This window comes from Phyllobates terribilis, unplaced genomic scaffold, assembly GCF_046119375.1.
Source record: "Phyllobates terribilis strain yellow unplaced genomic scaffold, ASM4611937v1 Scaffold_1__5_contigs__length_1240528914, whole genome shotgun sequence".
In the NCBI taxonomy this organism is placed as follows: Eukaryota; Metazoa; Chordata; class Amphibia; order Anura; family Dendrobatidae; genus Phyllobates; species Phyllobates terribilis.
Genome location: NW_027362761.1, coordinates 376,056,423 through 376,071,192, shown reverse-complemented (window position 1 = coordinate 376,071,192; position 14,770 = coordinate 376,056,423). Strand labels below are relative to the sequence as shown.

At 46.1% G+C, this 14,770-nt stretch overlaps 1 protein-coding gene across 6 annotated transcripts in view; it reads left to right on the top strand.

Moving 5' to 3' along the window:
• The window catches only part of TAOK3 (TAO kinase 3), a 203,266-nt gene that overhangs the window by 137,838 nt on the left and 50,658 nt on the right, over positions 1-14,770 (top strand). For 4 of the 6 annotated variants that reach the window (XM_073676389.1, XM_073676390.1, XM_073676392.1 and 1 more), the window contains exons 15-16: positions 3,013-3,030; positions 5,173-5,409. In XM_073676389.1, the coding sequence (XP_073532490.1) occupies positions 3,013-3,030; positions 5,173-5,409 (255 nt within the window). The remainder of the gene's footprint in view (positions 1-3,012; positions 3,031-5,172; positions 5,410-14,770) is intronic. The other 2 variants (XM_073676394.1, XM_073676393.1) reach the window with 1 other exon arrangement.

The window sequence follows — 14,770 nt, the reverse complement described above, 5'->3', positions numbered from 1 at the left end:
GGTGTGTCCAAACTTTTAGTCTGTACTGTGTATATATGTATATTATAATATATATATACAGGTGCATCTCACTAAATTAGAATATCATCATAAAGTTAATTTATTTCAGTTCTTTAATGCAAAAAGTGAAATTCATACATTTAAATAGTCATTACAGAGTGATCTATTTCAAGTGTTTATTTCTGGTAATGGTGATGAATATGGCTTACAGCCAATGAAAACATAAGACATTTCAGTAAATTAGAATACTTTATAACAGCTTGAAATTTTTTTTTTAATCTGAAATGTTGGCCTACTGAAATGTATGTTCAGTAAATGCCCTCAATACTTGATCGGGGCTCCTTTTGCATCAATTACTGCATCAATGCGGCGTGGCATGGAGGCGATCAGCCTGTGGCACTGCTGAGGTGTTATGGAAACCCAGGTTGCTTTGATAGCAGCCTTCAGCTCGTCAGCTGTGTTGGATCTGGTGTCTCATCTTCCTCTTGACAATACCCCATAGATCCTCTATGGGGTTAAGGTCAGGCGAGTTTGCTGGACAATCAAGCACAGTGATACTGTTGTTTTTAAACCAGGTATTGGTACTTTTGGCAGGGTGGACAGGTGCCAAGTCCTGCTGGAGAAATGAAATTTCCATCTCCAAAAAGCTTGTCGGCAGAGGGAAGCATGAAGTGCTCTAAAACTTACTAGTAGACGGCTGCGCTGACTTTGATCTTGATAAAACACAGTGGACCTACACTTTTTGTATTGAAGAACTGAAGTAAATTTTTTGATGATATTCTAATTTTGTGAGATGCACCTGTATCTCTCATAATTGACATTACATTGCACACTCCTTTGTACCAGTCAGGGGTCACATTTAACATTACTCAGTCTTCCATAACCCCCCATACGCCATCTTTTTGAACCCAAGGAAACCCCCGACACAGATGTGATAAAAGCCTAATGTGGTTCTAAACAAAAGCTGCTTTATTTAAATGAAAATTAAAAAAACAAAAGTATTTTGCCACTTTTTTCTTATGAAAGTACTCATTACTTAATGGCTATTGTGAAAGTGTCACCCAGGCGTCTTTCTTAGCCGGCTTCACACATCCGCCATCCACAGTCCAGGTACAGTCCACGATGTACTGACTGGTTTCCTGATCTGAAGATGGCAGTTTCCCATATGCCAATTAGGCTAAGTTAAGATGGTTGTATGGAAAAACTGAATCAGTCATGTCCACAATTTGTGATTGGTCTTTGTGCTCGTTTACATTGCATGCATTATTCTGCCCTGTAAAACTTATCACAGTTGTGCATGCTGCAAACTTAAATGCAGACCATCCCAGGCCGTGTGAATAATTGTCCATGTGCATTGGCACATTGACCACAAGGGTCTTTGTGCTCTGCATGAGCATGGCATACACGGACAGTACACAGACCAATTATATGCTCTTCTGATTGAAACCTAAGCTGTTGAGTTTGGCTTGGGAGACTGCGGGTGATCCGGTCATGACGTCAGCACATGGATTGTGAATTGCAGACATGTGAAGCCAACCTAAGGCTGGCACATACCTTAGATTTCATTGTCAGACAGCTTTCAGCCCTATTTTTTTTTTCTCAGGCTATTTATTTAATCCTTGATCTTTCGCACACACTTGCAAAACCTTGACTACCTGTTGGCACCGCTAGTAGGGATGAGCAGCCCCATGGAATTTCTGGTTCTGCTACCAGACCCGAACTTTATTCCAAAGTTCAGTTTGGGTACCCGAACTTCAACCCGAACCTCACTGAAAACGATGGGGCCCCGGACTTCTGAACCAAAACAATTCTTACTCACTTTACCTCACACATGCGTACACTCACTCACTCTTTCCTGCAGCCCCTGGAACTCTGAAAATTGCACTCTCCCTCATCACCCCCCTTTGGAACTTTGAAAATTGCAACTGACTTTGAGGGAAAGCCAGTGTTCGGCATTTAGCACCGAACAGTAACTGTCTGGTATGAACACCGAACATTTAAGTTCGGGTCTGCTCATCCATAACCACTAAAATATGTTTTGTAACTTTATTCGGGACAATAGACAAATGTAGAATAATCAAACTAAATACACTTTAAATGAGACAAGTCATATGTTATGCTCCATACCTGCTGATTGTTTTCTGAAATAAATAAGGTTGTTCTACAGTAGGCCCCTTAAGAAAAGGGGCCTTTTATCACCTCGAAAGTCAGTGCTTGTTCCAGAGATACAGACCACCAGACTACCATCTGGATTGCATCAGTTTTAAAGGATCTATTGCAAATTTAACATGGGAAACTTTGTTGTTGGGCCTTATATTATTGCTTTCTTTTCAATTTTTTTTTAAAATTATTGATATAAAGGATGGATGCTATACATGGTCCAAAATAGACACACGAATGTGAAAAAGAATTTAACCCACACTAGGGATGAACAATGGTTTATTTTAGAAGAAAAATAGGTGCTTTTTCCTACACATGTCTGAACGCCGCTTTAAAGAGGTCCTGTCACGAGTTTTCGGTCTAATTTTATTTTTGGTACTACACCATTGAGGCCTTTTTTTAATATGCCACATGGTTCCAGAGATGCAAGCCATTTTATTATGAGCAACCAATAGCTTATTTTTAATGTCCTTTACAAGAGTGTGTAGCCTACAGGACATCTTTAGGCTGCATAATTACCCTGTGAGCACAGCAAGCACAAAAAATAGCATATTGGTAACATTGAATAATGCGGTCCCACTTCATTGCATTGTCATTTCATTTGACTCACACCGTGCAAATCTCTATTTCTGTTGTCTTGTAAGTACTACTGCATGCTCTGTCCACCAGTGTTATGTGATAGTACCTGTAAGGTAGAGGTAGCTGGGGTAAGGAATAACAAGACGTGTCAAGTCTACTTCTAATTCTGCTCATTATTCATCATATGAGCTTGTTTAGTATAGTTAATTCTTTGCACCTTCTGATTGCTGTGGCTTGGTAATGCTTAGTTTATTTTTTTCTCCCTCCTCAAAGCTGCAGTGGAGAGTCAGGGTAAGAGCAAATCCTATACTTTTACATTTGTGCTTCATCCATGTAAACATGAAGTTTAGAAATTTTTCACTTCCTGACACCTTGTCACACCAACCTATTTCCTGACCACAAGTGCCCGTTTCTTTAAAGGGATGCAGCATTAAAAGCTTTTATATTTTTTCTTTTGTGATGTTATTGAGTACATCACTGATCCATTCAGCGTTGGCAGCCTCCAGTTTCACTACGGTGCACTGGTTGTTCATGCATGCCCAAGATCACAGCAATTAGACGCATGCCAGAGGTGCTCATGTGACGCTTATGCTCATGTGACGCTTATGTTGGTCATCTTGGTTGGTGACTGAATACGGGTGGTTGGTGAATGAATGCGGGCTTGTTTTTCCCATTATTATCTTTCTCTTCAGAGGCGACAACCAAGAAGTACCACAGATGGGTTCGATTTGTTGTTGAATGCTAGAAACGTGAAAAATGCATCTATTGCACTTACGGACATGCATTACTGGTTGCAAAAACTTTGTACTTTTTCCAAATATGAGCATGTGGGTTGCATCGTAAATAGTGTTTTTTTCCCAGTTATGTCCCCTTTATTACTTTTTTAATTAGAGGTTCGCATGTAAAAATGTGCCATCAACCAAATCTGCTTGTCATTGTCATTTGTGTTTGATGCTAGTCATCCTGAGAACCGTAGTGCATTGGCCAAAAAGAACTAACACGCCGCTCCTCCAGTCAAAAATGTAGCAAAACAGTAATTACAATATGTAAAGGAACAAAAAAAAAACAAGATTTTGATTTTCTGTTTTGTTCTAGGAATAGTAACACACAATTAATACAGGTGGCAGCTCAGTTATATGGCAAAGTGCATGTGATAAGACCTCAATGACTGTAATGATGTCTGTTGGCTTTCTGTTATGGTTTTCATTGTTTTACTGGAAGAATTGTGGATTTTTTTCCCTATAAAAACTACAGAATCTGCATTGGAGGCTTCTAATGGAGCCTTTGATGAAGTTGTGAAAATTGCTAATTTTAAGTAAAAAAATAGGTGAATCAGTGGTCAACCCTTTTAGATTTCCACCCGAGATGGAGTCTGAAGTTCTCTGTGACCTGAGGTGTGGCCTCCATTTACAGAGTTTTTCAAGATCTAACCAAGTAGATGTCACCACTGCGATTATAAATTCAGGTTTAAATGCAGAAATCATGGACAGGAAAAGCGGTAATTTCAATATTTCCCAGTAGAGTGGGTTACCATGCAGTTGTCTTTTGCTCGCTAAGGAGACGCTAGTTGTGGAGTGTGGGGTTTTTCGTTGTGTGTTTTTTTTTTTTTTTTTTTTTTTTTTTTTTTTTGAGCGCAGCGTTCTTGTGGCAGTTATGGAGATTTTGTCAACTTTGCTTATTGGCTTTTCAGTGTGTTTTACATGGGAATTGCCTAGTTTTTGCTTGTCTTGCTGATTTCTAGCACAAACGTAAGCTGTGATGTGGCGGACTACCCACTGAAAGGTAAAGCTGTTGCTTAAGAATATGATAAATTAGTCTGGTGGCAGAAAATTCTATGTAATAAAAATGTAGCTGATGCTCCAGTGGTTCACACCATTCTTTATGGCATGTAGTCACATAATGGCTCCTGCCAATATATGTCCTCAGCGTTTACGTGCTGTACCAAGTGGTGTCCCCGCTGAGGCTTATGATTGCCGCCAGATTATTTTCTTCCAGGACAGTGTTTTGTTTGAAATGTTTTTAAGTCTTTAAATTGTAGAGCCACTTCCTGGATAAACTCCTCCATTTTTGACGCAATGGCAGTAGCTTTTTTTTTTAAAAGACATTTATTCTGTTTATTGAATGATGTGAGAGGTTTGTGTTGAATGTCTTGTTTTCCTCTTTTGGTGATTGAATCGTACGGTTTACCATTGTCAGCCTTTCCTTGCCTTCTAAAAATCCATTAGGAGAAAAACTTGTGTTTTGGCGTATGTATGAAAGTAAAATTTATCAGAATTTGAGTTGGTTTTGTATTGCTGACTGTTCAGTCTGGTTCTGGTTTTGAAGTCGTCTTTTTATATTGAATCTTACCCCCATGTGTAGGGAGGTACTAATGAGGAAGCCTTTTTTTGCATTAAATTTCTAAAAGAATACAAATTCTGGTTCTTTTGATAGGTTACAAGGCAGATCCATGAGCATGAGCAGGAGAACGAGTTGCGGGAACAGATGTCAGGATATAAGCGGATGCGGCGCCAGCACCAGAAGCAGCTGATCGCCCTGGAGAATAAGCTGAAGGCTGAGATGGACGAGCACCGCCTTAAGCTGCAGAAGGAGGTGGAGACTCATGCCAACAATGCGTCCATCGAGCTGGAAAAGCTTTCCAAGAGGCAAATCGTAGGCATGGATAAAGAGGTAAAAGGCAGCCTTCTGTCATAAACATGTTTCTTGTGCATTAAATATGTTTGTAAAATTTATCTAGGTAGACCTTCTCTCAGCTCATATTTCTGTTTGGGGGTATCTGATTATTAAAAATAATCTTCTGTATTGCCAAAACTATGCAGCAAATGATGTAGGGCTCCTTGAAGTATGTTATTGGCACTCTTAAAAGCTAGGAATGTTAGGTGCAAATCAAATGGTCCAGGGCAGTGATCGCCTTTTAGAATAGGTGAAGCATAAGAGAAGTTTCTGCGGCCAAAAGTAAGAACATTCATTCAAGGGAGGATGAGTGGTTATTTATTGAATGAAGAGCACAAGTAGGGTAGAAGATGGCGATCACAGTTGTGTAACGGTGCTGCTTTGTAGACTAGCAGAATAGGCAACAGAGACTAGAATCATTAGTATAGCTGAATATATAGCTTCTTGAAAATCTGCATGATGTGCATTATCAACTTGCAACATGCTCATTCTTCCACAGTAAAGTGCTGCAATTATACAATGGATTTCACCATATGCATTGCTTCATAATGCAGCTGGGAGAAACCAAAGACCAAATTCGCTTGTACTACCATGTTCGTTCATGTTCTTAGTGTTTTAGCAGCATCACTGAACTGTTAGACAGTTATTAAAGAGATTTAAGCAACATGTTTTAACAATGGTTTGAAGGCAAGGAAGAATGAACAGATCAGGAGCTAGTATAAGGGTCCATTTACATGAAGCACGGTATGACCACCACTTTGGTAAACTTTCACTGATCAGCGGTCGTTTAAATGCCTATTTACACAGGCAGACCAAAGTAAGCGCGCACTGAGTGATCTATACTAGATCGCTTGGTGCTCATAGTCTGCCATAATTCTTTGCAGTGTGCCTTCTTTTTACACAGGTCAGTGTGCCGCTAAGAACTAATGCTCTCTTGCACTGATCAAAAGCTAATTTCACCTGATGAATGAGTGTTTTGCTCGCTCATCAGGTGATTGACAGCCTGTTTACGTGGCAAGATGATCCTGAAAGGAGCGTTTTTAAGACTCGTTCATGATTGTCTTGTAGTGTAAATGCAGCTTCACTCCAAGTTGTGATGTTTGATATCTATGGAGGATGGTGTTCTAGGTCAGTGGTCCCCAACCTTTTTTGCACCAGGGACCGGCTTGAAGCAAGATCATTTTTCCATGGCCCAGCAAGGAGGGGGTGGGGTGGGCGGGGCTTTGGTCATATGGGGGCGGGGTAATGGAGGGATTTGGAGTTTAGTGCATACTTATCATATAGTGTAGACCAGGTCCCCCGCCAGGAGCCCCACATAATGTGCTGTGCCAGGAGCCGCATCACTGAGGCCCCATCACGCCCTGCAGCAGGACAGGGCAGCTGTCCTGACAGCTGCTGTTCAGCTGCATTTACTTCATCCCAGGGGCGGACACAGACTGTAGTGGGCCCCTGTGCAAGAAATTTTTGGGGGCCCCCCCGCCCTTCATAAGGCAACAAAGTTATGTAAACATAACCCCCCCATGTGCATCTCTCACCCCCCCATGTGCAGCTCACCCCCGTGCATCTCTCATCCCCCTCCGTGCATCTCTCATCCACCCCCCGTGCATCTCTCATCCACCCCCCGTGCATCTCTCATCCACCCCCCGTGCATCTCTCATCCACCCCCCGTGCATCTCTCATCCACCCCCCGTGCATCTCTCATCCACCCCCCGTGCATCTCTCATCCACCCCCCGTGCATCTCTCATCCACCCCCCGTGCATCTCTCATCCACCCCCCGTGCATCTCTCATCCACCCCCCGTGCATCTCTCATCCACCCCCCGTGCATCTCTCATCCACCCCCCGTGCATCTCTCATCCACCCCCCGTGCATCTCTCATCCACCCCCCGTGCATCTCTCATCCACCCCCCGTGCATCTCTCATCCACCCCCCGTGCATCTCTCATCCACCCCCCGTGCATCTCTCATCCACCCCCCGTGCATCTCTCATCCACCCCCCGTGCATCTCTCATCCACCCCCCGTGCATCTCTCATCCACCCCCCGTGCATCTCTCATCCACCCCCCGTGCATCTCTCATCCACCCCCCGTGCATCTCTCATCCACCCCCCGTGCATCTCTCATCCACCCCCCGTGCATCTCTCATCCACCCCCCGTGCATCTCTCATCCACCCCCCGTGCATCTCTCATCCACCCCCCGTGCATCTCTCATCCACCCCCCGTGCATCTCTCATCCACCCCCCGTGCATCTCTCATCCACCCCCCGTGCATCTCTCATCCACCCCCCGTGCATCTCTCATCCACCCCCCGTGCATCTCTCATCCACCCCCCGTGCATCTCTCATCCACCCCCCGTGCATCTCTCATCCACCCCCCGTGCATCTCTCATCCACCCCCCGTGCATCTCTCATCCACCCCCCGTGCATCTCTCATCCACCCCCCGTGCATCTCTCATCCACCCCCCGTGCATCTCTCATCCACCCCCCGTGCATCTCTCATCCACCCCCCGTGCATCTCTCATCCACCCCCCGTGCATCTCTCATCCACCCCCCGTGCATCTCTCATCCACCCCCCGTGCATCTCTCATCCACCCCCCGTGCATCTCTCATCCACCCCCCGTGCATCTCTCATCCACCCCCCGTGCATCTCTCATCCACCCCCCGTGCATCTCTCATCCACCCCCCGTGCATCTCTCATCCACCCCCCGTGCATCTCTCATCCACCCCCCGTGCATCTCTCATCCACCCCCCGTGCATCTCTCATCCACCCCCCGTGCATCTCTCATCCACCCCCCGTGCATCTCTCATCCACCCCCCGTGCATCTCTCATCCACCCCCCGTGCATCTCTCATCCACCCCCCGTGCATCTCTCATCCACCCCCCGTGCATCTCTCATCCACCCCCCGTGCATCTCTCATCCACCCCCCGTGCATCTCTCATCCACCCCCCGTGCATCTCTCATCCACCCCCCGTGCATCTCTCATCCACCCCCCGTGCATCTCTCATCCACCCCCCGTGCATCTCTCATCCACCCCCCGTGCATCTCTCATCCACCCCCCGTGCATCTCTCATCCACCCCCCGTGCATCTCTCATCCACCCCCCGTGCATCTCTCATCCACCCCCCGTGCATCTCTCATCCACCCCCCGTGCATCTCTCATCCACCCCCCGTGCATCTCTCATCCACCCCCCGTGCATCTCTCATCCACCCCCCGTGCATCTCTCATCCACCCCCCGTGCATCTCTCATCCACCCCCCGTGCATCTCTCATCCACCCCCCGTGCATCTCTCATCCACCCCCCGTGCATCTCTCATCCACCCCCCGTGCATCTCTCATCCACCCCCCGTGCATCTCTCATCCACCCCCCGTGCATCTCTCATCCACCCCCCGTGCATCTCTCATCCACCCCCCGTGCATCTCTCATCCACCCCCCGTGCATCTCTCATCCACCCCCCGTGCATCTCTCATCCACCCCCCGTGCATCTCTCATCCACCCCCCGTGCATCTCTCATCCACCCCCCGTGCATCTCTCATCCACCCCCCGTGCATCTCTCATCCACCCCCCGTGCATCTCTCATCCACCCCCCGTGCATCTCTCATCCACCCCCCGTGCATCTCTCATCCACCCCCCGTGCATCTCTCATCCACCCCCCGTGCATCTCTCATCCACCCCCCGTGCATCTCTCATCCACCCCCCGTGCATCTCTCATCCACCCCCCGTGCATCTCTCATCCACCCCCCGTGCATCTCTCATCCACCCCCCGTGCATCTCTCATCCACCCCCCGTGCATCTCTCATCCACCCCCCGTGCATCTCTCATCCACCCCCCGTGCATCTCTCATCCACCCCCCGTGCATCTCTCATCCACCCCCCGTGCATCTCTCATCCACCCCCCGTGCATCTCTCATCCACCCCCCGTGCATCTCTCATCCACCCCCCGTGCATCTCTCATCCACCCCCCGTGCATCTCTCATCCACCCCCCGTGCATCTCTCATCCACCCCCCGTGCATCTCTCATCCACCCCCCGTGCATCTCTCATCCACCCCCCGTGCATCTCTCATCCACCCCCCGTGCATCTCTCATCCACCCCCCGTGCATCTCTCATCCACCCCCCGTGCATCTCTCATCCACCCCCCGTGCATCTCTCATCCACCCCCCGTGCATCTCTCATCCACCCCCCGTGCATCTCTCATCCACCCCCCGTGCATCTCTCATCCACCCCCCGTGCATCTCTCATCCACCCCCCGTGCATCTCTCATCCACCCCCCGTGCATCTCTCATCCACCCCCCGTGCATCTCTCATCCACCCCCCGTGCATCTCTCATCCACCCCCCGTGCATCTCTCATCCACCCCCCGTGCATCTCTCATCCACCCCCCGTGCATCTCTCATCCACCCCCCGTGCATCTCTCATCCACCCCCCGTGCATCTCTCATCCACCCCCCGTGCATCTCTCATCCACCCCCCGTGCATCTCTCATCCACCCCCCGTGCATCTCTCATCCACCCCCCGTGCATCTCTCATCCACCCCCCGTGCATCTCTCATCCACCCCCCGTGCATCTCTCATCCACCCCCCGTGCATCTCTCATCCACCCCCCGTGCATCTCTCATCCACCCCCCGTGCATCTCTCACCCCCCCCCGTGCATCTCTCACCCCCCCCCGTGCATCTCTCACCCCCCCGTGCATCTCTCCCCTCCCCCCATGTGCATCTCTCATCTCTCTCCTCCCCCCCATGTGCATCTCTCATCTCTCCCCTCCCCCCCCATGTGCATCTCCCATTCCCCCCACTCCTAGTTAATTGTATTTAAAAAAAATAAAACTTGTTATACTTACCCCCATGCGATCCCTGCAGAATCCTGGCGCTCGTCCAAATCGCTGACACCAGGTTCTCCTGACTTCCGGCCATGTGACGGCGCCGTCACATGACCGGAAGTCAGGGGAATCATGAAGGTGCTGCCGCAGCAGCGCAGCGCTAAGATGTCCCGGACCCGGCGCTTAGCATGGGGCCGGGGGCCCCATGAGGAGAGAGACGCACAAGAGGGGGGCTCCGAGGGGGCTCCTACCGGCCGGGCCCCATACTGGAGTCAGGGCAGTCATGCCCTGATGGCGGCCCTGCTGGAGGCTGGAGGGGCCCCCTCTCCCCGCGGACCGGCTGAAAAACCCCAACGGCCCGGTCCTGGTCCGCGGACCGGCGGTTGGGGACCTCTGTTCTAGGTGAAGGAGATAAAGGAGGCAACGAGCTTAGTTTTTAAAAAATTGCAGCAAGTTTCAAATATGGGTAAGATATGGCAATACATACAGCTGCAAAACAATTGCTTGTGATTTTTAGGAAAGCAGAAGAAATGCCTTGGAAGTATGTGAAAAGTTTAGTGTTAGGCTATGTGCCCACGATGCAGAAAATTTCTGCATCTCCCTGGCAGAAAATCGCATGCGGATTGTGCATGCGTTTTTTCTGCAGAATACATGTGTACCCACATGCGTTAACGCATGTGTTTCCGCATGCAGACTGACAAGCACTTTCCAAGCGATAGCATCACTTGGAAAGTGCTTGACAACTAGGTCACACTATATAAATCCATGCAAAAGGCATGGATTTATATAGTGTGACCATAAAAATAAAAAAATAAAGCTATACTTACCCCCGATCCCCTGCCGCTTGTGCTGTTGCGCTCGTACTGGCTTCTTCCGGGTTGCCGGCATCTCGCGAGACAGCCTGCGGTCACATGACCGCAACGTCCTCTCAGGTCCTGGAAGGTAAGCGCTGCAGGGGCCGCCGGACAGGTGAATATAAACTTTATTTATTATTCTTTTTTTTTTTTACAGGTACAATGGTACCCAGGTCTGGATGAGAGTCTCCTCTCCTCCAGGACTGGGTACCATCCGCACATAGAGACGCATAAAATCCGCTTGTACAAATGTACAGGCACGGTTTCTATGCGTCTCAATGCAAGTCAATGGCGGCGCTTCTGCTGCGCTTCCGCAAAATTAATGAACATGCTGCGGATTTATTTGCGCTGCAGAAACGCTGCGGAAAAATCCGCAGCATGTGCATTGACATTGCGTAATGCCATGGGGTGCGGATTACCATGCGTTTTTCATGCGTTTCCGCTGCGGAAATTCCGCAGCATAAACGCATGAAAAACGCACCGTGTGCACGCAGCCTTATCCACATAAAGGGTGGCAATGGAAAACAAATCTGCTGAGAATCTGCCCAATTGTGAGCTTGTAATGAAATAGCAGGAGGGTCCAGCACTGATTCTTGGGGAACCCTAACTGAGAGAGCGAGTAGAAACAACATAACTAACTGAAGCACTTGGTGAACAGATGGGAGGAAACCTGAATAGCAATACTGTCATTAGGACAAAGGAGCAGGAAAAGCAAATAACAATTGAGTGATCTACTGTGTCAAATGCAGAAGATCTAGAAGGATTAACGGTGAGAATTGACCATTGGATTTAGCCGACAAGAGATTATTAGATACTTTGGCTAATGCTGTTTCACCAGAAGCCAGATTGTAAGGGGTCCATCAGACACTTAGTAGTTAATGGAGAGATGAGTAAAAATCAGCACTATAGTTAGCAGGGAAGGAGGGATTAAGAGTTGATGTGGGTTTTATATCTGGAATAACTTTACCACTGCAACTTGGTCCACCATGTTTTAAGGAGAATTGTATTTATTTACTCTGAATGTTAATCACCCAGGTTATTAATAGAAGCCACCATGTCTCTCTGTAAATCATACCCAAAAGATGGATATAAAACTAGTAGCAAGTGCACAAAATAAGTAAACAATCTCTTAGCTTGTATAATGTGAAAATGTGTGCTGTACTATACTGGGATGGAATATATTCTACACGGTTTCTTCCAAAAAAACTCATCTTTTCAGTTAAACCGAAATGGGTAATTAAAAAGCCACTTGGCTAGTATCTTTATGATACTGAAGGAGACTGTATTGTGTAGCATAATAGATGGTTTATTGGGTTGTCCAGGACTAGAAACAATAGTCGTTGTTTATCCCTGCTAAAGACAATCTGTCAGCAGGATTTCACCCCTGTAAACTATTCATATACACATGTAGATTTAGCTACAGTCCATTCCTCCGCTCCCCTGAAATCGATATCTGCATTTGAATTGATATGTAAATAAGACTGCAGTGCTTTTGGTGCATGAAAGTTCTTTTCCAGCCTCTATCACTCCAGCTCTTTTGTCCACCAAGTGCTGCCTTCTGACTGTCAGCTCCTTTGCTTGAAGTCACACAGCATAGAGGCGGTCAGTCAAGCAGTAGGAGACAGTGCTGGGCTGGGCGTAGAGCTGGAGTGACAGAGGCTTGTGGAGAGCTTTCAGGCATTAAAAGCACCTTATTTGTCAATTCAAACACAGATTTCTCAGAAGCGGAGGAACGGACTGTGTAGCTAAAGGTATTAGCTAAAAGAATGGCCGGGCTTGTTTTTGCAAGAGCTACATGTACATATAAATAGGTAGGGGAAGGGCAAAATCCTGCTGACAGGATTACCTTATAAACTGAATAAAAATGAACAATAAAAACACATTTAAAAATCTTTCATTAATTCTGGACAAAAATTTTGTAAAACTGATATTCCAGAACAAAAAGAGTAAATCATACTTATGCGATGGAAGCTTAAATTTGGAGTGGTTTCACACATAATATTCTTGGAAAAACACTGCAGTTTCATGGCAGTTTTTCATGCAGTTTTTTGAGCCAAAGAGCCACAAGGAATATTGGACTTTATTCACACATTGCGTTTTTGATGCATTTTTTTATGCAACTTTTCAGCTGCATTTTACATTACCAGCCAAGTCTGAGATTTCAGTAATCTCTTGCACTAATTTTTTTTTTCCTGACTATTTTGTCAGAGATGCATTTTTGCAGAATGCAGCATGTCACTTCTTTCAGCGTTTTTTGCAGCTTTTTTCACCTATTGAAAGCAATGGGTAGTAGAAAAAACGCTGCAAAAATGCAAGTATCAGGTTTTGGTGCCAAAACCTGATTAAGCTGCATCAGATTATTTTTTTATTCACTAAACTTTATCTGCATTCACAAGAGATTCATGTACCCTGACAAAAACTCATTAAAAAACCACGGCAAAAACTAAGCTAAACCTGCTTTTTTGACGTTGCGTCTTTGTTGCCAAGAGAGCACGTTTAGCTGCTGGAAAAAAACCTCCCCGTGAAAAAGCGAAACGCGCTTCCGGGTAGTGTGGTGTGTCCCCATATCAATACACCATGGGTAAGTTTAGCACTACGCTGTAGACTTGCATCTACATTTACCTAATAACGCAGTCACTCATTATTGTTCATTTGCTGATTATATGTTGCTTGATATATGAATTTTTTTCTCCCATGGATAACACTTTATTTGAATGAGCCCCCTTTCTTGTTCCTCCTTACAAAATGTAATAAAAATAAAAAAAAACTTTTTTTTTTCTTTTTTTTTTTTTATACACAATTTTTTTTTATTTGGTGGTTCATGGCTACTCAATTCTCTCTTATGTTTGAAAGCAGCAGGATTTAGAGACAAGAGAACCGGTTTCCAGTGATGTGCCACTTACTTGACTACTTGCTGTAGTTGTGATAATCTACTATTGATTTAAACTGTAATTTTTATCAATAGCTGTAGTCCTCCATGTTCATGAGCTCTGTATAACCCCGTCCACATCACTGATTGCAGCTTTGTGCCTATGAACAGTGTACACAGAAAGCTGCCAATCCGTGGTGGAAGTGGGATTATTTAATGTTAAAACATTCATATATCTGCTAGATCTGCAGCAGATGAACAGTGATTTTAATAAAATGATGGCAAGCAGCTCAGTAAGTAACACATCTCTGGAATTTGGGTCCTTGCCCCTATATAATGCTGCTCTCAGATGGGGTAGTAAAAGCCTGGTGACAGATTCTCTTCAAGGTTTCTTGTGAAATACAGTAATGAGGTATTACTGTCCATAGCATTCATTCAGTATAGCTGGTTTGTGGAACATTTCTGGAGTAGTCATATGTCAATAGATGTCAAGAAAACATATGTTGGTTAAATTCCCTTATAAGCATCTACCTATCAGCCGGTTTTTGCTATGTAATTTCAGATGACCCTACATCATGCAGCTCTCAGATTCCATAGCAAAAAGCTGTTGACAGATTCCCTTTAATGAAGTATTACATACAACCCATTGATTGGAATGTATTTTATGTGTAATGGAGGATAAGGCAGGTCTTCAGAAAAAGAGATGCTCTTTGTATTCCCCTCTCATCTGGCCAAAAAATGATCTTGAACTGAAAATAATTCAGAATTCTGTAATAGGGTGTGTGAAAATGGTTTTCTAAATCATGCAAAGTTGTTTTTCCTCATGT